At 45.4% G+C, this 24410-nt stretch overlaps 2 protein-coding genes across 2 annotated transcripts in view; one reads left to right on the top strand and one right to left on the bottom strand.

Annotated features, from left to right (window-relative positions):
- Positions 1-24410, bottom strand: part of LOC137521317 (opioid-binding protein/cell adhesion molecule homolog) — an 838111-nt gene that overhangs the window by 383139 nt on the left and 430562 nt on the right. The gene's annotated exons all lie outside the window — the stretch shown is intronic.
- Positions 16523-24410, top strand: part of LOC137521289 (myosin-10-like) — a 58497-nt gene continuing 50609 nt past the window's right edge. The window contains exons 1-2 of the mRNA XM_068240340.1: positions 16523-16852; positions 22145-22231. Coding sequence (XP_068096441.1) covers positions 16523-16852; positions 22145-22231 — 417 coding nt within the window. The remainder of the gene's footprint in view (positions 16853-22144; positions 22232-24410) is intronic.

Genomic DNA, 24410 nt, shown 5'->3' with positions numbered 1-24410 from the left:
TAATTTAAATCAATCGAGTCAATCAAAGTACCTTCAGTGTATGAGCCGCCTCTGGCGCATAGTGTTGATAAAGATATCTCCAATGGTATCCAGGATAGAAATAATCAAAGGTGTCTTCACAGTTTATAGGTCTTGCGCAATATTGAGTAACATACTCACGATCCCCCACGTAGATCAGATGGATTAGTGTGCGGAGCCGCTCGATCCCGTGCGGGTGAGAATGCGTCCCTTCCCATCCACAGCCAGCTTTGAGAAAGAAGGACGTCTCCTTCGAAACGCGTCAGCGATTGGCTAATCCTCCAGTGACGTCACTACCAGTGAGGAAGGAGGTGTGTCTCATCCGCACACCGCAACACGGAGATCCGGGAAGAAACGGCTCCCTAGGTCAACGAAGGGACGCATTCTCACCCGCGCTGGAGCCGGGCAATCTAGCCCGACACCACTGTTCATCACATCTCAGTGGGTCCAAGTCTCTCCCGTGTAGTCACCGGCCGGGACGCACGGGATCGAGCGGCTCTGCACACTAATCCATCTGATCTACGTGGGGGATCGTGAGTATGTTACTCAATATTGTGCAAGACCTATAAACTGTGAAGACACCTTTGATTACTTCTATCCCGGATACCATTGGAGATATCTTTATCAACACTATGCGCCAGAGGCGGCTCATACACTGAAGGTACTTTGATTGACTCGATTGATTTAAATTAGCTGCAGAACCTTTACGCTGTTATGAATTGCTGGAGAACCCTTATGCTGCTATGAATTGACACAATTGATTTTTAAGCATTTTTTAAAACTCTACCAAAGTGCACTAATTTTATTTTTACATTTATTAATTTTTATCAATTTTCCTACTGCCGTAGGCTGTGGAGGCGATTGGTGTGTGTATGGGTGCATGGTCATCTGTTATTTGTGAGCCAATATATTTGTCTGATTAACTGTAATTGATTAATTTTATATCATTAAATCATCACTAGCTAGCGCTGTCTAGTCATTTATTAAATCTTATTTGTTTACTAGGGGTTTTGGGGCCACCCCATTCTAGGCTGAGCTGCTGCAAATATTGTAGGCGTGACACTGTCATTTATTTTTTATAATTTAGAAATTCATTTTGACTATCGGTTTAACTTATTTAAGCGTTTTAAAATTTGTTTTTAGGAGTACAATGCATAAATTATCGTTTTGAAGCTTATTAGCTTACAGATATATCGCTTTTTCAATTAATCTTGTTTTCTGAATTACAATGAGTAAATTATAGTTTTCACATTTATGATATATTGTTTTTTATATTACTGTTATTTTAAAGGACTTACGAGGTGAGTCATACAAAAAAAGTTAATTACCTTGGGTGAATATCAGACCTCAGGGCAGATGATCACTGGCTCCCTCGCTGTTTAGAAATGCTCCGTTAGCCTAATCCACTTATTAGCGGTCCCGACCCGGCCCAGGGTCGCCTTATCTCACAGCGCTTGGAATTGCCGCTTTAAAAGTCCTCTGCCTGTGCAGTTCAAATAGCCAGTATTGCGGCTGCGCAGGCTTTCAGCCCTGGGAGCGGCACATCGTCACTCCGTAGTCTCTGTTATACGTCATGTGGGCGTCACCACATGACCACCCACATGACTGACTGCCCTTCCTTCACTAGCCGCGCCCCCTCAGCACCGAATATCAGCGCTGAGCGAGGGGGGACGTTACCTAGCTACAGGATTTGTTTACTGCAGATCTGCATAAAATAACTTACTCTGCAAATCTGCAGTAAACAAATCCTGTAGCTAGGTAACGTCCTCCCTCGCTCAGCGCTGATATTCTGTGCGCTGAGGGGGCGCGGCTAGTGAAGGAAGGGCAGTCAGTCATGTGGGTGGTCATGTGGTGACGCCCACATGACGTATAACAGAGACTACGGAGCGACGATGTGCCGCTCCCAGGGCTGAAAGCCTGCGCAGCCGCAATACTGGCTATGCAGAGGACTTTTAAAGAGGGGATTCTAAGCGCTGTGAGATAAGGCGACCCTGGGCTGGGTCGGGGCCGCGAATGATAAGTAGATTAGGCTAACGGAGCATTTCTAAACAGCGAGGGAGCCAGTGATCGTCTGCCCTGAGGTCTGATATTCACCTAAGGTAATTAACTTTTTTTGTATGACTCGCCTCGTAAGTCCTTTAAGATTTTTAATGCATACGTTATTGTAAGGATTTTTATACTATTAGAAATATATAGCTTTTTATATTCATGTTATTTGCAATGAAGTAGGTGAATTTTTAGGGTTAGGCACCACCATAGGGAGCTTAGGATTAGGCACCACCAGGGGAGTCTTAGGGTTAGGCACCACCTTATAGACATTATCATTAAATTACACCACGTGCCCTTTTTTCCAGGTGCCCTTTTTTGATGTATGCGGGAGCCGGGAGGCACCAGACTGAAGGAAACCAAACAAGGAGGAAGTAGAAAGAGAGTCAGAGATTTTGAAGGAATGTGCAATTCCAAAGGGGAGAAGTAAAACAAGAAGGTAGCTAGTGAAAGTTGAAAGGTACAAAAAAGTTTTTATAAAAAGTGATGTTTTGATCAACTGCTTGAAAAATGCCAGTGGAGATATAGAGGTTGAAAAGAGTTAAGTGTGGTTAAACAATAAGTGTGATTAAACAATGCCAGCCTTTTTTTATCTATGTTCTGCAGGCAAGTTAATCACAACAAATCACGTAGTTACACAGTTAGGCTTACTCTCCATAAGGCCAAGTGCCAAACTCAAATATAGGCAACCCTGCTGCACCTATGGTCTGATAAAGGAGAAGGTTTTTTTTTTCATTATAGGTTTTTCACCTTTAGTAAATTTACTATGCCTGAATGTATAAGAAAAAAAAAATCGAGGGAGTCGATGTGGTCAATGTGTAGAGTGCTACAAGTCAATCTGAATTTCAGGTTACATAACAAATTAAATGGTTGGCGCTAAGGAGGGTTAACCTTAAAGGGAAGGTCCAAGCAAAAAAAAAAAAAAATGAGTTTCACTTACCTGTGGCTTCTACCAGCCCCATGCAGCCATCCTGTGCCCTCGTAGTCACTCACTGCTGCTCCAGTCCCCCGCTGGCAGCTTTCTGACCTCGGAGGTCAGGGCCAAATTGCATACATTTTTACGCATTCCAGCTAGTGCAGGAACAAAAATTTACGCGTTGCACCACTAACGGGTAAAAATGTATGTGTTAATGTCCCTGCACTAGCGGGAATGTGTAAAAATGTACGCAATTTGGCCCTGACCTCCGAGGTCAGAAAGCTGCCAGCGGGGGACTGGAGCAGCAGTGATTGACTACGAGGGCACAGGATGGCTACATGGGGCTGGTAGAAGCCCCAGGTAAGTGAAACTCATTTTTTTTTTTGCTTGGACCTTCCCTTTAACCAGAAGCTGCTAGTTCATTTTTACAGATGAACTATAAAGTAGCGTCCTGACCACTGCATGACAACCTGGAACAACAGCTGCACCAAGACCGATATAAAAAGTCCTGCAGCACATCGCAAGCACAGAAGAGGGCATTACTGGGACTGAACTACCATCATTTGAATTTTTGTATATAAGACTTGCTGTATGAGAATTACCAAAAACATTATCAAGGATAATACTCACACTGGAAACTCTTTGTTTGAGCTTTTACCATCAAGTAGACTTTTTAGATCAATCCTATGAGCACAAATAAACTGAAAAAACAGGTTTCTCCTACCTGCCATAAACTTTTTTTTTTAACTCAGAATCATCTCTGTAATTTTTAATTGAACATGTGCAATACGTTATATTGGTAATGTGCAATACACTATTTATTCATGTGTGTAATAACAATTATTCTGGCTGAAGACTGAGCCTTTCTGCCTCCTTCAACAAGCATTCCCCAGACATACATAGTGTTTTAGTGTTTTACTCCTATTCATTCCTATATATACTGTATGTATATACGGATATATATATATATATATATATATATATATATATATATATATATATATATATATATATATATATATATATATATATAAAATGGTGTGTGTCTATCATAGTGCGAGCGTGTGAGTGTGTCTGCAAATGTGTATACAAAATATCACAGGTTCTAAACAGTGAGACAAAAGTGGATGCAATTGTATACATACATCATCTGCCTCCCTCCTTTTTCCATATTCCATTGTGACTTGAAACACGAGAGGAGGGGTGTAGAAGAACAGAGTTGGCCCTCTGATGAACAATGAGAATAATTCAATTAAAATGTGCGACTGAGAATTCCCAGGATCAACACGAATTCTCAGATCTCTTCGCTCTAATAGAATATTGCTAAATGGGACTTGTTAACAGGGGAAAATCATGTGACAAAGACATTTCTGAAGAGAAGAGATGTTTATTATCAACCTTCATCCAGGTAATGGTATTGTGTGTGTAAACTGAACTGCAATTAGGAAAGGGCTCTCCTGGGCATTAGAAGCAAGCTTTAGAAGCACTGACATTGTTTACAAGTGCACACAACCAGCTGCATGGCAGATTTAAAGAGGGTCACTTCAAACACCAACTGCTCTTCGCTAGGCAGTTTCTAGGCCATAGAGCTGCCAAGGCGAGAGTGTATAAATTGTGCCCCCCACAGACTTGGGCACACTATTTTGATGCAGTAGCCAGAGGTGCCTTTCATAGAAGGTAGTCCCCATTATAGCTAGCTAGAGATCCCCAGTATTAGTTTGACAGATAAAGCCCCCCCCCCACCCTGTGTAGGTAATGAGTGGAGCCCCAGTATTAGCCAGATGTAGCCCCCAATATAGGAGCCACAATAGCCCCCAGGGTCAGGTAGCCACATGCAGCAACCCAAGTAAACGATGCCACCCAATACAGGTAGCCAGTGAGCCCCCCCCCCCCGTTTTTTTAGCCAAACCCCCCCCCCCCTTTTGGTAGTCACAGAAGAACCACTGTCTTGTTAGCCAGGGAGCCCCCCTGTTTTGGTAGCCAGAGAGCCCCTCTATTTTGGTAACCAGAGAGCCCCCCAGCTTTGGTAGCTAGAGCGGGGAAGGGGTTGCAGTGTACACAGTGGAACTTGGGAGAGTATTTACATAAGCTCACCTGCCAGAATCCACAAGCCGCATTTACTTCCTAGTTCCCTGTTAGAACAGTTCGCCAGCGGACAGTTCCTGGCGAATTTCTGCTGTTCGCGTTCTTGGCGAATGGCGAACATATGGTGTGTTTGACCTGCCCCCTATACATCATCATGGAGCCAAACTTTGACCCCTTACCTCACAGTCAGCAGACACATGGTAGCCAATCAGCTGGCACCCCTTCCTGGAGCCCCCACTCCCCTATTAAAAAGCAGTTGCAGTGGCCATATTGGATTCATTCTCTGCTGGCTGCTGACTGTTAGGCCCGATTCATATTAGCATTTTGAGCCAAACGGATCCGGTGAGCGGATCCGGTCTGCGCTTCACCTGATCCGGTCTCCGCTTCACCTGATCCGGATGGCTCTGTGCACACTGCCAAATGGAAAGTGAAAACGGATCTGATCAACGATCGATCGGATCAGTTTTCACTCAGTTTGCCGTTAAATACATACTTAATGCCCTTTTGAAGCCGGCGGTAGAGGCTTCCTCTTCTTCTGCTGTGACTACACAGCGCGTCATGTGACTAGTCACAACATGGCGCGGAAGATGACAGAAGCCTCTACTGCCGGCTTCAAAAGAGCATTAGTTATGTATTTTACCCTCCCTCATCCACCCTCCCGGCTGCTGCATCCTCCCTCACCCTCCCGCCACTCAGGTTAGCGTCCCCACATGTCCTCATCCCCCGTGGAACGCTCCGTTTCTTCACTAGTGTGAAGAAATGTTCCGTTATCCATTGCACCAATGCTGCAGCATTTTTTGTCCGGTTCTGTTCCACTGGGCAGAACGGTCCTGAAAATTAAGGCCTGCAGCATTTTGTAGGTCCTGGGAATGCAACGTACAGATCGTATCCTTACCAACGGACGTATGTGAATGGATCCATAGGTTAACATTGGATCCTTTCACATCTGCTCCGTTTGTACAGTATACGTTCAGGTTACGTTCCGCAAAAACACGCTAATGTGAACCGGGCCTTAGTGAGACCAGGGTCAAACTTGCTGCAGATATGTAGGGAAAGCATTATCTAGGCCTGCATCCTTGTTCTTCACTTGCTGTGAAAGCACCCCAAACAGCCCTTTTGAGGGCTAGTACATTGGTCTCCTGTGTTTTGTGTGTGTGTAACACTCCACAGCCCACTGACACAAAGAGCTGTGTGCACACTACTGCTGTTGCCACATTATCTTGCAGACACAGTACCACTCCTGTGCATTATTATTTCACTGTATTCTGATAGTACTATTGCATTCCTCTCCTCTGTGTGTCACTCCACAGCCCACTGACACCCACAGCTGTGCATAATGTGATTTCTACCCTTTAGAGATTAAAACCCTACTTTGCATCAACTCCGTAATTTTTGGTGGGACTCTTGGCATGGATCCCCTTTGGCATGCCGCAGTCCAGGTGTTAGAATCCTTGAAACAACTTTCCCATCACTTTTGTGGCCAGAAACAGTCTTTGTAGGTTTTAAAATTAGCCTGCCCATTGCAGTCTATGGCGGTTCGCATGTTCACGACCTTTTGCAGAAGTTCACTGTTTGCAAACGGAAATTTCTATGTTCACAACATCTCTATTCCCTGTGTCTCATCTATCTCACTGGTAAAAGCACCCCCTAGAGGGCACTGTTACTGTTGCAGTAAGAGAGACAAGAAGCAGGGAATCAGAGAGTAAATGCAGCACGTGGATCCCAGCAGATGAGTTTGTGTCAATGCATGCCGTTTGCTGAAGACAAGCAGACTAAGGGCATGGATTACTGGAACCATGAGACAAAGATAAACTTATTTGGTTCAGAGGGTGTCAAGCATGTTTGGTGGCAACCAGGAGAGGAATACAAAGACAAGTGTCTCTTGCCTACAGTTAAGCATGGTCTGGGGAGTGTCATAGTTTGGGGCTGCATAAATGCAGCTGATACTGGGGAGCTACAGTTCCTTGAGGGAACCATGAATGCCAACGTGTACTCTAACATACTGAAGCAGATTATAATCCCCTTCCTTGGAAAACTGGGCGGCAGTATTCCAACATGATAACAACCCCAAACACACCTCAAAGAAGACACCTGCCTTGCTAAAGAAATTGTGGGTAATGATGCTGGACTGGCCAAGCATGTCTTCCAGACCTAAACCCTATTGAGCAACTGTGGGGCATCCTTAAAGGGAATCTGTATTGTTAAAATCGCACAAAAGTAAACATACCAGTGCGTTAGGGGACATCTCCTATTACCCTCTGTCACAATTTCGCCGCTCCTCGCCGCATTAAAAGTGGTTAAAAACAGTTTTAAAAAGTTTGTTTATAAACAAACAAAATGGCCACCAAAACAGGAAGTAGGTTGATGTACAGTATGTCCACACATAGAAAATACATTCATACACAAGCAGGCTGTATACACCCTTCCTTTTGAATCTCAAGAGATCATTTGTGTGTTTCTTTCCCCCTGCAGCTATCTTCCACTGAAGTGTCAGGCTTTTTCTTCCTGCAGAGTGCAGACAGCTCTGCCTGTATGTAATTCCTCAGTATGTGAAAGCCCAGCCAGCTCAGAGGAGGATTTATCCAGCTTGTAAAAGATAATAGAGCAGAGAGAAGCTGCACTAATCTAAATAATACACAGGCAGTGTGCAGAGAGGGGCGTGGAGGGTGGTGATGCATCACAGAACCACAACACTGAAGAACTTGGCAGCCTTCCAGACACAGGCTGACAAGTCTGACAAGAGAGAGATAAGTTGATTTATTACAGAGATGGTGATAGTAGAACGTGCTGCAGTAAGCCAGAACACATTAGAATAGCTTTTTGAACTTGTAGGATGATAAAAAACAGGATGCAATTTTTGTTACAGAGTCTCTTTAAACAGAAGGTGGAGCAACGCAAGAACTCTAACATCCACCAGCTTTGTGATGTCATTATGGAAGAGAGGAAGATAATTCCAGTGGCAACCTGTGAAGCTCTTGTGAAGTCTGTACCCAAGAGAGTTGAAGGACCACCATCACTAAAAGTTGTAAAATGTAAAATACATGTAAACATACAAATAAGAATTGCATTTCTTCCAGAGTAAATTTAGCCATAAATTACTTGTCTCCTATGTTGCTGTCCCCAACAGTAGGTAGTAGAAATTAGGCAGAACTGACAGGGTTTAGACTAGTCTTTCACCTCATGGGGGATTCTCAACATGGCCTTTATTCTTGACACACCACCTGAGAAGGATTTTTACATAGATGCTGGTCAGCCTCCCTGCTTGCTGCACACTTCCTTAGCACTTAGACAGTGCAACTGCCATTCAGTAAGTACTTTTGAAAATAAAGAAAACCTCGAGAACCCCCCCCCCCTCCCGTGAGGAGATGGGCTAGCCCAAAACTTGTAATTTCTGTCAGATTTCTACTACCTATTGTAAGTGACAGCAACATAGGAGAAAAGTAATTTATGGCTCATTTTACTCTGGAAGAAACGTACTTCTAATTTGTATGTGTTTAAATGTATTTTAAATTTGACGATATTTGCGATAGTGGTCCTTTAAGACAGTGCTGGAAAGTAATGGGCACACAAAATATCCACACATTGAGCAGACTTTTGACATTCTTCACATGGGATCTACTCACTTTTGTTGCCAGCAGTTTATACATTAATGGCTATGTGTTGAGTTATTTTGATGGGACAGTAAGTTGACACTGCTTTACAAGCTGTACACTGACTATTTTACATTGTATTAAAATGTCATATCTTCAGTGTTGTTGCATGAAAAGATATAATAACATTTTTATAAAAATATGAGAGGTGTACTCACTTTTGTGTGATACTGTATATTTTGTAGGTAATTGCCAAAGAAGACAATACCAAGTATAAGAACCAAGGCTGCACTTACAGAAAAGGAACATGTATGTTTGTTAATAAATCACCTCAAAGTCATTAGTTTTTTGTTGTTCTGTTTTTGTTGTTTTGTTTTTAGTTCAATTACACTACCTATATCGTTCATGTGGTTTACTTTTTCATATGCTACAGCTAAAGTAAACTAGAAAACTGAGTTTTCCTGTATATCACTTATCATTGTCTAAACTGAATACTTCTTATAATGAATAAACCATGGCAAGCATAGATACTCCATGGGGTATGCCTACCACATATTGAGAATTTGCCGCATCTATCAAAAACTGTTCTTCAACACGGTGGCATCTCAGCCCTGGAACTATGAGGAACTTCTCTGTCACACTAGCATCATTATTGCCCTATTGCACAGGGGTGTCATTCTAACAGAAAACATCAGGGCTAACATCTATCATGCTTCCAGCCAGGATGCAGCTAACACTAGTAGTTGGCTGCATATACAATGTACAGAATAGAGAAACATTGGTCCCCTTTAAACTGACTCTGCTCATATGGTGCCATCAAGTTTAGTAAGAATCACTTTAAACTGGCAGAATGTAGGCTGGCTCATCACGTTGGTGGTACTGCATAAAAGTCTGACTTATGACATCGTAGCTACATTTTTAGAAAAGAACACTCAGTTTATTTTTAAGACTGCTGTCAAAATAAAGTTCTAATTTGCCTCCCCCTCAGCCGGAGTTCAGCAGCACTCATTTAGCTGCTTCTAGGATTTTTGGTTCAGGCTGATTATTTTTAGATAAAGTGCATCAGGCCATATGCCTGAGAGCTGTGGAGGGATATAAATGGTCTCTAATTGGATCCGATTGAAGCAATGCTAGAACAGTGCAGTGTCAATGAAAACTATTTAGACCTTGACTAAGAAAATGTAAGAAACTGGGAAGAGATAATAAATAACAAATTATTCTAGACACTTATGAAATCCAGAATGCTTGCTTTCATTGCTGCTCTCCTGAAAGAATTACAATACATACAATATTTAGGTTATGACATTCAGAGAGCTTGGAAGTTTACAGTGACCAAATATTTCTCTCTGATCTGTGAAATGACCAAAAGAACACTTCTACTCTACTACTGAGTTTCCCCCTAAGTGAACAATGAAAGGTGTATTGCCCTGCCCAGACGTCCTAACACTGTCCTCAGAGCTGTGAATAGCTCTACTCTTACCACCAGTGCAAAGGTTTTCAAAATGTGGTTCTGGGAACATTGGTGGTCAAGTGCTCCAAAGCCATGAGCCATGACAAGGTTATAGACCACCACATTTAGATTGTAAGCTAATAAGGGTTGGATTTTTCTCATAAACTAGAGAAGATTAAATAGTTACTCAAGTAACAGATCTATGCTGTATGTCATCACAGTACAAGTTGTTTTGTAACAGAATACTATTAAATATTACCCTTTGCTATGATTTTTCATTGGAGACTACTTGCTGGAACAGGCCATTTGCTGTATAAGGCCCGGTTCACATTAGCGGTGGCTATCCGGAATAGCCGTGCCGGAGCCGCACCGCATGCTGGCCGGACGAAACGGACGCACGGCATAGCAATGTAAGTCTATGCCAGGGTTCACATGTGTCCGTTTCGTCCGGACCGGAGCCGGACCGGATCCGGACTCCGGTGTCCGTTCCAACATGCGCTATTTTTTGGTCCGGCTCCTCCGGCAGCCGTATCCGGGGCGGAGCCGGACTGCACCATCCGGCCAATGGAAACCAATGAGAACCGGAGAGCGCACAACACACTGGCAAAAAATCCGGATGTTCTACCCCACTTCCTATGCGGATTTTTGCGGCGATATTGGCTGGGGACACATGGGCAAGCATTTTGGAGTGGAGCAGCACAGCTGGATCCGGATCCGGAGATGTTGGCAGCATGTCGGAGGTGGAGGTGAGTGCTAAACAGCAGAGGGCCTGATTCCACAGGTCCCCCTTCTGCTGACCTCCCAGACCCCAACATTTTTTTTTGTTTTTATACAGGTTGTTACTCTTTAAGAATCCGGATCCGGACCGCAACCGTGTTCATACCGCACGGAAACCGTATGCAACCGGACCGGATCCGGACAGGAACCGTACGGTTCAGGTCCGATCCGGCTCCGGTGCGGTCCGGACATCCGGTGCGGTTTTTGCAAAACCGCAAGTGTGAACCGGCCCTTAGATGCTCAGAAGTTTCTTCTCTCTGTGTCATCGGTTCATAGTTCTGCACAAAGCATGTAGTCATTCTTGTTGCATCTCTTCACAACCTGACTGCTTTGCTAGGTCTTCTGCACAGATACATTAATTCAACAGGAAGTAGAAATCCTACACATCTGCATAAATACTAGCTCTGCATATAAGACTAATGAAGACTAGTGATCACTCCCACCTCACAGCTGAGAGTCACAGTCAAACTTTTGGTAAATTTGTCATGCGCAGGCAGCACACGGCAATTTTACTGATACCAACAGCTGGGAAGGAGCGGACGTTATGCAGTTAGCGCAAATAGCTAAAGATGGCCCAAATGGTTAGCCGGCGGACAGTTCCCGGTTCCCAGCTGTTCGCACGCGTCAGACAGCGAATGCATGTCATGTTTGACCCTCCCCTATACATCATCATTGAGCTAAACTTTGACCCCTTACCTCACAGTCAGCAGACACATGGCAGCCAATCAGATATCACCCACTCCTGGACCCCCCACCCCCCTTTAAAAACGCAGTTGCAACGGCCATTTTTGATTTAGTCTCTGGCTGCTGTAGTGAGAAGAAGGGACACAGCATTGCTGCTGCAGATAGGGAAAGTTAGCTAGGCCTGTTTTCTTGTTCCTCAAGGACTGACTTGCTTGGAAAGCACCCCAAATAGCCCTTTTGCGGGCTACTACACTGTTCTCCTGTTTTGTTTTGTGTGTGACACTTCACAGCCCACTGGCACCCACCCCGCGCTCCACACACTACTGCTATTGTTTGCCACATTAGTAGCAGGAACAGTACCACTGCAATGTTTATTACAACAGAGAAAGAAAATGTGTGCTTCAACCAAGTGAACCTGACAAATCTGGCTTTGCAAATTTGGCCTATTGGCTAATCACGAGACATTGCTCATGCAAATAAGCATTTGCTTTCGCATGCCTAAATATGCAGGGTCAAAAACCAAAACCGCAAAACAATCGCCCTGCGGGAATCAGTTCATGCTATACAGCACTATCCAGGGGCGCCCCAAGGAGGTGCCGCTGTGTGGGTTTCAGGCGGTGAGAGTGCCTGGGACCCCCGCGGCCCCCCGGTTGTATGGGGGCAATGGGAAGCCTCCTTGTGGCGCCCCTGGATAGTGCTGTATAGCATGAACTAATTCCCGCAGGGCGATTGTTTTGCGGTTTTGGTTTTTGACCCTGCATATTTAGGCATGCGAAAGCAAATGCTTATTTGTATGAGCAATGTCTCGTGATTAGCCAACAGGCCAAATTTGCAAAGCCAGATTTGTCAGGTTTACTTGGTTGAAGCACACATTTTCTTTCTCTGTTGTAATTAGCATTGCATTTCTTTTCTTTGGAGGCAGGTGGTGAGTGGCTTGTTCTAGGAGGTGTGAGCCCTGGAGCAGGCTATTTGCGCCTGTCCTCCCCTTATGTGTCGCGCCCAGGTTATGCGCATATAGCAGAACGCAATAGACGCCAAGGTAAGTGCCTGTTTTTAACTCTGGGAGGTGTGTGCGGGCGGCTCTTCCCGGCGCTGATCACGCTGGGGAGATCGCCTGCACCCCACAGCCTCCGCCTCCGGGGTGCCGCTGTGTGGGTTCCAGGCGGTGAGAGTGCCTGGGACCCCCGCGGCCCCCCGGTTGTATGGGGGCAATGGGAAGCCTCCTCGTGGCGCCCCTGGATAGTGCTGTATAGCATGAACTAATTCCCGCAGGGCGATTGTTTTGCGGTTTTGGTTTTTGACCCTGCATATTTAGGCATGCGAAAGCAAATGCTTATTTGCATGAGCAATGTCTCGTGATTAGCCAACAGGCCAAATTTGCAAAGCCAGATTTGTCAGGTTCACTTGGTTGAAGCACACATTTTCTTTCTCTGTTGTAATTAGCATTGCATTTCTTTTCTTTGGAGGCAGGTGGTGAGTGGCTTGTTCTAGGAGGTGTGAGCCCTGGAGCAGGCTATTTGCGCCTGTCCTCCCCTTATGTGTCGCGCCCAGGTTATGCGCATATAGCAGAACGCAATAGACGCCAAGGTAAGTGCCTGTTTTTAACTCTGGGAGGTGTGTGCGGGCGGCTCTTCCCGGCGCTGACCACGCTGGGGAGATCGCCTGCACCCCACAGCCTCCGCCTCCGGGGTGCCGCTGTGTGGGTTCCAGGCGGTGAGAGTGCCTGGGACCGGCGCGGCCCCCCGGTTGTATGGGGGCAATGGGAAGCCTCCTCGTGGCGCCCCTGGATAGTGCTGTATAGCATGAACTGATTCCCGCAGGGCGATTGTTTTGCGGTTTTGGTTTTTGACCCTGCATATTTAGGCATGCGAAAGCAAATGCTTATTTGCATGAGCAATGTCTCGTGATTAGCCAACAGGCCAAATTTGCAAAGCCAGATTTGTCAGGTTCACTTGGTTGAAGCACACATTTTCTTTCTCTGTTGTAATTACCACTGCAATGTTTGTTTCACACTGTATTCTGATAGTACTATTGCATATCTGTGTGTGCGACACTCCAGAGCCCACTGGCACCCAGAGCTATGTGCACAACACACTACTGCTATTGTTTGCCACATTAATTAGCAGGCACAGTACCACTCCAGTTTCCTTTTTCCACTGCTTTCTGATAGTGTGTCTGATATCTCTGTGTGTGCGACACTCCAGAGCCCACTGGCACCCAGATCTGCTATTGTTTGCCACATTAGTAGTAGGCACAGTACCACTGCAGTGTTTTTTCCCACTGTATTCTGATAGTACTATTGCATATCTTTGCGTAGCTGTGCACACTACTGCTGTGGCCACATTAAATAGCAGGCACAGTACCACTCCAGTGTCTTTTCCCACTGTATTCTGATAGTACTATTGCATATATGTGTGTGCGACACTGCAGCGTCCACTGGCACCCAGATCTGTGTGTACAGCACACTACTGCTATTGTTTGCCACATTAAATAGCAGGCACAGTACCACTCCAGTGTTTGTTTCCCACTGAATTCTGATAGTATTATTGCGTATCTCTGTGTAGCTGTGCACACTACTGCTGTTGCCACATTAAGTTGCAGGTACAGTACCACTCCAGTGTTTTTACTTCCACTGTATTCTGATAGTACTGTGTGTGACATTACACAGCCCACTGACACCCAGGGCTGTGCATACTACTGCTATTGTTGCCACATTAAGTTGCAGGCACAGAACCACTCCCGTGCATTATTTTTCACTTGTTGCAAGCACATTACCTCAAATAAAAAAAATGACAGGCAGAGGCAGGCTACTCCGCAGGGGTCCTCAAGGTCTTGCTGCTGTGATTTCCTGCAGTCCTCGATTAATGCCCAGTGATCAGAGGGCACGGACCCTGAACTACCAAAATCCTGAGGACGTAGTTGATTGGCTTACACAGCACACCCCATCTTCTATAGCTTCCGCTCGGAACCTTGATGCGCCATCCTCCTTCTGATCTGATTTAGGCACCCCACAACAACTTAACACTCGCCTGGCAGCCACCACTAACACCACAGTCGCTCCATTTGAAATGTCAGAGGAGTTAGTCACACATTTATATGATGAATTTAGTGATGCACAAGCATTATTGGAAGAAGATGAAGGCAATAAGGATGTTACACCACCTGATATGTCTCAGTCAGGCGTCAGTACACACATGGACATAAGGTGTCATGATGATGATGTAGTACCTGTTGTTGGTGCCTTTTTGGAGGTGTCGGATACAAGTGAAGCAGTTGATGATGATGATGACGATGTGTCCATGGATGTCACGTGGGTGCCCGCAAAAAGATGAAGAACAGGGGGACAGTTCAGATGGGGAGACAGAGAGGAGGAAAATATGAGTTATTGAAACTAGCAGGGGGAGCTTGTCGCAAGGAGCTAGTGATACTGTCAAACAGCATGTATCGGCACCTGGGGTCAGCCAGCCAACACGCCCTTCAACGCCTGCTGTTGCCACCACCATAATGCCATCATTCAGAAGTTCACCAGTGTTGCATTTTTGTGTGTGTCTGCCTCTGATAACAGCGATGCTCGGATTTGCAGCCTCTGCCAAAGGAAACTGAGTCGTGGGAAGTCCAACATCCACCTAGGGACAACTGCTTTGCGAAAGACACATGATCTCACAACACAAACACCAATGGGGTCAACACATGAGCAAAAGCTGCACACAAACTCAAAGCCACCCTCCTCATCCTGGTCCAGCATCTTCAGCGACAGCCACGTCAACCTCTGCTGTCCTTGTCCCCTTTCAACCACCCTCCACTCTGCCTCTCAGTTTGAGCAGTTCCTGCTTATCTGCCCACAGTCAGGTGTCTGTGAAGGAAGTTTTTGAGCGGAAGAAGCCAATGTCTCAGAGTCATCTCCTTGCCCGACGTCTGACAGCTGGCTTGTCGAAACTGTTGGACCACCAACTTTTACCATACAAGCTGGTGGAATTTAGGACTTTACAAAACTTGTTGAGATTGGGACACCATAGTGGAAGGTACTGGGCAGAAACTTTTTCTCCAAAAAGGCAATCCCCAACTTGTACGGTAATGTGCAAAGACAAGTTGTGGCATCTCTGGCACACAGTGTTGGGGCAAGGGTCCATCTGAGCACTGATACCTGGTCTGCAAAGCATGGTCAGGGGAGGTATATCACGTACACTGCGCATTGGGTAAACCTGTTGATGGCTGCCAAGCATAGAAATCGTGGCTCTGCAGCAGAGTTGGTGACACCGCCACAACTTGCAGGCAGGCCTGCTGCCACCTCCTCTGCTCCTCCTACATCCTCTCCGCTATCCTCCTCGGCTGAGTCCTTTTCTGCTGCTGCGGCTTTCTCTACTACAACAACAACTGCACCCCCCCCCCCCCCAGCTCCTTAGGGCCTAGTACACATCACAGGTAGGACGGTGTCACGCCATCCTGGGCCTTTCTTGCCTGAAAGCCGAATCACACCAGACAAGCACTCCTAGCTGCTCTGAACAAACAGGTGGATCAGTGGCTGACGCCGCACCAACTGGAGATTGGTAAAGTGATGTGTGACAGTGGAAGCAATCTGCTAGCAGCATTGAATTTGGGAAAGTTAACACATGTGCCCTGTATGGCACATGTGTTGAATCTTATTATACAACACTTTTGTGTCTAAGTATCCAGGTTTACAGGAGGTCCTCAAGCAGTCCAGAAAGGTGTGTGGCCATCTCAGGCATTTGCCATGGCTCAATTTGCAGAGTTTCGGCTGCAAAAGAACCTTCCAGTGACTGGCGCTTGATTTGCGACAGCCCGACTTGCTGGAATTTAAGTCTGCTAATGTTAGACTGCCTGCTCCAACAAGAAAAAAAGACATAAATGAGTATCTGTATGAGTGTGGTGCTAGGACAGGCCATGGGGAGCTGGGGATTTTTTTGCTGCATTACTGAACGCTCATGTGCAATACTCATGCATCCTTTTGAGGAGCTGTCAAACCTGATGAGTCACAGTGAAGGCACCATCAGTGACCTGATCCCATACGCTTTCTTCCTGGAGCATGCCTTGCAAAGAGTGGTGGATCAGGCCGTAGAGGAGCGTGACCAGGAAGAGGAAGAGTTGTGGGCACCATCACCACCACCAGAACCAGACTTGTCATTGACATATGCTGTACCTGCAGCAATGCAGATGGAGGAGTCGTCTGAGGAAGAGGAGTCAGAGGAGGAAGGTGACTTTGAGGAGGAGGTGGAAGAACAATTGCAGCAGGTGTTGCATCCCAGGGGGCTTGTGGTCACCTTTTGGGTACCCGTGATGTTGTACGTGGCTGGGGGGAAGAGGAGACCTTTCGTGACATCAGTGAGGAAGAGGAGATGGCTAGCTCGGCATCCATCCTTGTGCAAATGGGGTCTTTCATGCTGTCCTGCCTGTTGAGGGACACCCGTACAAAAAGGCTCAAGGGGAAACAACCTGTACTGGGTGGCAACACTACTAGACCTTCGGTATATGTTACCAAATCACAATAAGTCGGAAAGGATGCAGCAGTTGCACAACAGCCTGCAAAGTATTCTGTACTGCGTTCAAGGGTGATGTCACAGCACGATGGGAAAGAAGTGCCAGTAATACTCCTTCTCCCTCGGCCACACCGGCAAGGACAGGACACAGTTCCAATGTGTTGGTGATGTTGGATATGCACAGTTTTTTAAGACTGACACATCGCCACAGTCCTTCGGGAATTACTCTCAGAGAACGCCTTGACCGACAGGTACCAGACTACCTGGCCTTAACTGCGGATATCGACACTCTGAGGAGCGATGAACCCCTGGACTACTGGGTCCGCAGGCTTGACCTTTGGCCTGAGCTCTCACAATTTGCCATCGAAATTCTGTCTTGTCTTGCCTGAAGCGTCTTGTCAGAAAGGACCTTCAGCACAGCAGGAGGGATTGTCACTGACAAGAGACGTCACCCAGGTCACCAAAGTGTTGACTAACTGACCTTTATTAAGAACGAGGCATGGATTCTGGAGGATTATGGCCTAGCTGAAGATTTGTAAATCAGTCCTCACACAGCTGTATTTCCTCTCTGCACGCCGTGTGACTTCACCGCCACAACTAACAGGGGTGCAGGTTAATCCTGTATGGCTGCTACAAAACCTAATTTTTCTGGCATGTGACTGTACAAGGCCAATGTTTCTGGCCTCTGGTGCTACACAGTGGCTGCAACAACCAAAAAAAAGGCATGTACATGATGTCAATTTCCCTTTGTGATCATTACCTTGTCGTGGTTAGAGATGTCGCAAACCTCCGATTTTCGGTTCGCGAACCCCGTTCGCGAACCTTCGCAGAAGGTTCGGATCGCCGAAAAGTTCGCGAACCGCAATAGACTTCAATGGGGATGCGAACTTTGAAAAATAGAAAAAATTATGCTGGCCACAAAAGTGATGGAAAAGATGTTTCAAGGGGTCTAACACCTGGAGGGGGGCATGGCGGAGTGGGATACATGCCAAAAGTCCCGGGGAAAAATCTGGATTTGACACAAAGCAGCGTTTTAAGGGCAGAAATCACATTGAATGCTAAATTGCAGGCCTAAAGTGCTTTCAAACATCTTGCATGGGTATACATCAATCAGGGAGTGTAATTAGAGTTCTGCTTCACACTGACACACCAAACTCACTGTGTAATGCACCGCAAACAGCTGTTTGCATTGTGACAGACATGCTGGACTGGTGCGCACTGTGGCGAGAGTGTAGGCAGTGGCGGTTTTCAAGCCCATATGGTGGCCGGGCTGTGGTAGCTCAATGATAGAACAACAGTGACTGTCCAGCTGATCAAATTTGGTCTGTCCACAATGAAGCAACGACCTTATTATCTTCTTGTATGTAGGTAGGCATGGGTAGGTGTCCCAGTAGTTAGCTAGGCATAGGTAGGAGTCCCAGTATAGGTAGGTAGGCATAGGTAGGTCCCCTAGTATAGGTAGGTAGGTAGGTGTCCCCGTATAGGTAAGTAGGTGCCCCAGTAGTTAGTTAGGTAGGCATGGGTAGGTGTCCCAGGATAGATAGTTAGGCAGGGCCTGGCTGGCACAGTAATAACAATTACCAAGGTCCAGCTGCAACAGATAGGGCTGTATAATTCAGTGAGCAACACACACACACAAAAACACATCAGGAAAACATTAGAGCTCTCAAAAGAGCTATTGAGGGGTGCTATTTTAGCAATAACAATCAGCCAGGAGCAAGCCAAGAGCCTAACTAATCTTTCCCTAGGAGAACAAGTCTGCAGCAGCTGTCCCTAGTCTGTCTCTAGCAGGCACACGAGTGGGTGTAATGGCTGGCAAACCTGCCTTATATAAGGGGGGGGGCTCCAGGGCTTAGTGTAGCCTGAATGGCTACAATGTGCCTGCTGACTGTGATGCAGAGGGTCAAAGTTGACCCTCATAGTGCATTATGGGGCGAATCGAACTTCCGCAAAAGTTCGCTTGGTCCAGGCGAACGCGAACCCCCAAAGTTCGCCTGGAACCGTTCGCCGGCGAACCGTTGGCTACATCTCTAGTCGTGGTGAAGGGGCTTGCGTATCACAATGAAGCAATGACCTATATGAGAGTGTTGGGGGCACACCCAAGATGATAAGGTCGTTGCTTCATTGTGGACAGACCAAATTCGATAAGGTGGATATGTTTTGGCAAAACTTTTTTTTAATCAATAAAGCCTACTAGGCAAACACTGGGCCCACACTGAACCAGTGTTTTTGTGTTCACTTTACTGTCATTGAACTACCTCAGCCCGACCATAAGGGCTAGAAAACTGCCATTGCCTGCACTATCGCCAATGTGCACAAAAGCATGGTGACCACTACACAAAGATTTCCACTTAGAGGACTAACATTTAAGTCCTGAGTGTGTCAACTATTAACAACTCTTTGCGTCTGTTTGCGGTGCATCAAATGAGTTTGGTCTGTCAGTGTGAAGTGGGCATAACCCTTACACTATCTGATCCACAGGTTGGACGTTTTAAAGCACTTTATTCCACAAATGTAGGAATGTACTGTGATTTCTGCCCTTCAGTGATTAAAACACAACTCTGCGTCAACTACGTACTTTTTGCGAGACTTTTGCCATGGATCCCTCTCCGGAATGCCACAGTCTAGGTGTTGGACCCCTTGAAACAACTTTGCCATCACTTTTGTGACCAGAAAGAGTACCTGTAGGTTTTAAAATTCTCCTGCCCATTGAAGTCTGGCGGTTCGCCCGCTTTGCACAAACTCAAACGTTTATGGAAGTTCGAGTTCGGAGTCCCCGAACCCAAAATGTTATGTTTGTGACTACAATTAGCATAACGCAAGTTGCGCTAATTATGGAAACCACACTATTCCCTTTACGTTACTACTGGTAAAATTGCTGTGTGCTGCCTGCTCATGGAACATTTACCAAAAGTTACTGCATCATGCCCCATATAGTGTTATTTAGCAGTGAGTTGCAAATACAAACAACAACAAAAAACACCAGAGTAATGAATGGCATGTCTGCATATCACATTTTGTTAAAATACATCAACTATACAAAGATCATAAGTCAAAGAAAGTGGAGATCTACTTTAACATACCTCTGTACAAAGTTAAAGAGGAACTGTAACAGCAAAACGTTCCCTGGGGGGTACTCACCTCGGGTGGGGGAAGCCTCAGGATCCTAATGAGGCTTCCCACGCCATCCTCCGTCCCTCGGGGGTCTCGCTGCAGCCCTCCGTACAGCCGTGATGTAATATTTACCTTCCCGGCTCCTGCGCAGGCGCTCTGACGGCTGTCGGCTCCGAAGTAGGCAGGAATACCCGATCGCCGTCGGGTCCGCTGTACTGCGCAGGTGCAAGTCTCCGGCGCCTGCGCAGTAGAGCGGACCCGACAGAAATCGGGTATTTCCGTCTATTTCCGAGCCCGAAAGCAGCCACAGCGCCCCCGCTGGAGCCAGCAAAGGTAAATATTGAAATTACAGTCGGGCCTGTCGCCGGCTGTTCAGAGGGCTGCAGCGAGACCCCCGTGGGACGGAGGACGGCGTGGGAAGCCTCATTAGGATCCGGAGGCTTCCCCCACCCGAGGTGAGTACCCCCCAGGGGATCTTTTTGAAGTTACAGAGTCTCTTTAAAACTTATAACTCATTTGTCCAATTTATGCTGGGTACACACGATACATTTTTTCTGCTCGATTCTCTTATCTTCTGCTTGTTTTTCTTATCTTTTTCCATTCACTTCTATGAGAAATTGAGCGTTAAAACGATCAAGAGTAATATCGGACATGACGGAATTTATCAATTGAACGCATCTATCAAGTGGAAAAAACGTAACGTGTGTACCTAGCATGAGCTAGGTACCCCACGTGCTTGAGGAATTAAGTTCAGTGAATAAGCCACTATAGGCCTGATTCAATGACACTAATTGCTAGCCTTAAGGCCTAGTAATAGTCTAACATCCAGGTTCTCAACATGTGGTATGTTTACCCCTGCGGGTACCTGGCCTGGCTTTAACAGGATACCTGAACTTGTCATAGTGAATCAGTGAGTATTGCTGTAGCTGGGTACAAGCTGTAAAAACGATGAGAAATATTGGTCTTACAAATACAATAACTTAAAAAGTAAACATGGCTTTTATGAGAACGTTGGTTTAAACGTAGATAGTGGGAGTGTGATTGACATCATTTATTTAGGTTTCAAAAAACACGTTATATTACTTCCCATAGCAGCTTGGTACAGACGTAGTTTTATGAAGGACCAGAGGATAACGTATGTACATGGTCAAATAGATTATTTAAGGATGATTGTTAAAGTATTGCAAATTGGGCTAGGGTTTGTTTATGGTGTGCCACATGTGTAAGTACAGGGGCCAGTTCTTTTCTATCTTTTCATTCATGACCTCGTGGAAGGAATACTAATATTGCCATTTTTACAGAAAATACGCTCCAGACAGAGAAGAGATAGGGTGGATGCCCTATGTCTTGTGATTGATGAGATAGATATGGGGCTGTCAGGAGAGATGAGCTGAGGCACCTATAATTGCAGGCAGATGTAGTAAACAGCCACCTGCGACTGCAGGGAGAGTTGAGGGCTACCTGTGGCTGCAAGAAGAGATGAGCTGGGGGCCTTATGAGTGCACAGAGATGTGGGTAATGGCCACCTGGGACTTCAGGGAGAGGTGAGGGCTACCTGTGGCTGCAAGAAGAGATGAGCTGGGGGCACCTATGAGTGCACAGAGATGTGGGTAATGGCCACCTGGGAATGCAGGGCAGGGCCGGAATGACACAGAGGCCCGAGAGGCTCCGGCCTCTGAGCGGCAGGTCATCAGGTCAGGATGGGGCGCTTTCAAAGGCATTTCATTCCACAGGCAGTCTAGGAAAAAAAAAAATTCCCCTGTCCTGTGAGACAGAAGTAAGGGAGGGAGAGAAAAAGCTATCTGCACAGTAGTTGTAAAGACTGCATCCGATAAGGAGTTATACATAGTTTTGTACGGTAAGATTGGTAGACAGTTCCTAGAACACTAGTAAGGGCACTCAGCTGGTCTTGAAGCTTGTTTGTTTTTTCAACTCTTTTTCACTGACTTCTGTCAATGATGTCATCCAGCTGCTCTTCCAGGATGGGATAATAAAAGCCAGCCCAGTGAAGTGTGGCTGGATGATGGAGAATGGAATTCTAATGGCAAGAGGAAAGGTGTGTGTAGGTGTGTGTGTGTGTGTGTGTGTGTGTGTGTGTGTGTGTGTGTGTGTGTGTGTGTGTGTGTGTGTGTGTGTGTGTGTGTGTGTGTGTGTGTGTGTGTGTGTGTGTGTGTGTGTGTGTGAAAAAAAAACATTACAATGAACCTAGGTATTGCAGACAGCGCCTACTAGCAAGGGCATCCTCATGTCTCAGCATGTCAGCATGTCCAGATAGTATGCCCCCCCAACTCAGCAAGCGCAGTTATTATGCCACCAACACAGCAAGTGCAGATATTGTGATCCTAGCATAGCAAGTCATATGTGAGCCATGATGTCATCCCCCCTCCTCCCAAAACTACCTCGTCTCCAGTAATTGCATGAACTGCAAATTATCCACCCCTACACATGGGCACACATTCATGCGGTTCCTGAAGAAGTTTTTGTGCGCCAGACAGTGAAACGTACCTAGGATTGGAAGCCAGCGAATGACTGCTTTATGGCTTCCATGTGGAAGGGTGGTGCCAGCACTGATATTCTATATGCAGCCACCAATATTTAAAAATGCAGCGGGCCACATCTATATGTAGTACATTTTGTGTGTGAAAGGCTGGTCTTAGTTTGAGGACCACTGTTGTACGTAGACAGTCTGCAAGGATTTTTCGGGAATTGTAATATGAGGCTTTGCCCTAATGAGGAACAGAGTCCAGAAGACCTACTTCACCATCTGTATCATTTACCTTGTCAGTGCATCTCCTTTACCAGAATTACAAGTATTCTTAATAATGAGATATTTTAGGCCAAACCCACAGTCATCAGCCTTCCTGACAAATCTGGAAGAGAAAAACTTTCTGATGCCAAATCCACAAATCAGTCACCTTCTTGCGCAGGATCACACAAAGAAAAAAAAATCTAATTAGTTATTATGAGCAACGCAAATGCTTTCCAAGGTGGTATTCAGTATTCTTTGCCAATAATGCTGCTCAAAACAGGTTTTGTTAATAGACGCTGGTCAGTTTTCTGCATCATCCAGGCTAAGAGCATTTGTTCAACTTGTGTTAAAAAAAGATTACATAGTAAAGATAGCATTTCCAGTCAATTGTAATACAGCCCTCCCATAACCTCCCTGAGATCAGGCAGAGTACCATAGAAAGAAACTCCACACTCCAGACCCACAATGCTGAAAAGAGCGAGCAGCCACTCCGTCTGTATCACCAGCCACAGATTGGTATTTTAAAATAAAGGTTAATTAACTTTGGCTGCCAGTCTGAAAAGCTGTAATCAATTATCAGCTGGTGCGTCGCTGGCAGTCAATTTGTAATTATCTTCATTTCTGATTGGTGAGGTAGGAAGATCATCTGCCTAATCACATATAACTACAAGAATGCTTTGTGTGTGTGTATATGTATGTATGTGTAATTTGTATTTGTACAGTGTGTGTATATATATATATATATATATATATATATATATATATATATATATATATATATATACATATATATACATATATATATATATATATATATATATATATATATATATATATATATATAAAATATATATATATATATATATATATATATATAAATATATATATATATATATATATATATATATATATATATATATATATATATATATATATATATATATATATATATATATATATATATATATATATATATATATATATATATATACACAGGGGTCTAGTCCTGGAAAAGTGAGTGGACTCACCCTAAAAACAAATGGGCGTGGTTAAGCATAGCATGGATGGGGCCAAATATACATGGCCTTAGCAGTGGTATAAAAGGTCTGCCAGGGGAAATTTCAGCTCTGTCATAGTGTATCCCCAAGAAGTAGATGTAATCTGACAGCATTTCACCAAAAATACACATAATCTGGTGGAGATTCCTCCAAAATACAGATAATATGGCAGTGGTTGCCCCGAAATAGACAATCTGGCAGCAGCAGTTCCCCCAACATACACATAATCTGGAAGCAGTTCCCCAAAATACGTGAAACCTGGCAGTGGATCACCCAAAATACACGTAACACCCAAGATACATGTAATCTGGCAGCAGTGGTCCCCCAACATACACAATCTGGCAGCGGTTCCCCCAAATACACGTAATCTGGCATCAGCGGTTCCCCAAAAATACAGATCTGACAGCAGTTCCCCCAAAATAGGTACC

The sequence above is a fragment of the Hyperolius riggenbachi genome, chromosome 6 (genome assembly GCF_040937935.1).
Source record: "Hyperolius riggenbachi isolate aHypRig1 chromosome 6, aHypRig1.pri, whole genome shotgun sequence".
NCBI classification, from domain to species: Eukaryota; Metazoa; Chordata; class Amphibia; order Anura; family Hyperoliidae; genus Hyperolius; species Hyperolius riggenbachi.
The sequence above is the reverse complement of the archived record's forward strand: the minus strand, read 5'-3'. Positions and strand labels throughout refer to the sequence as shown.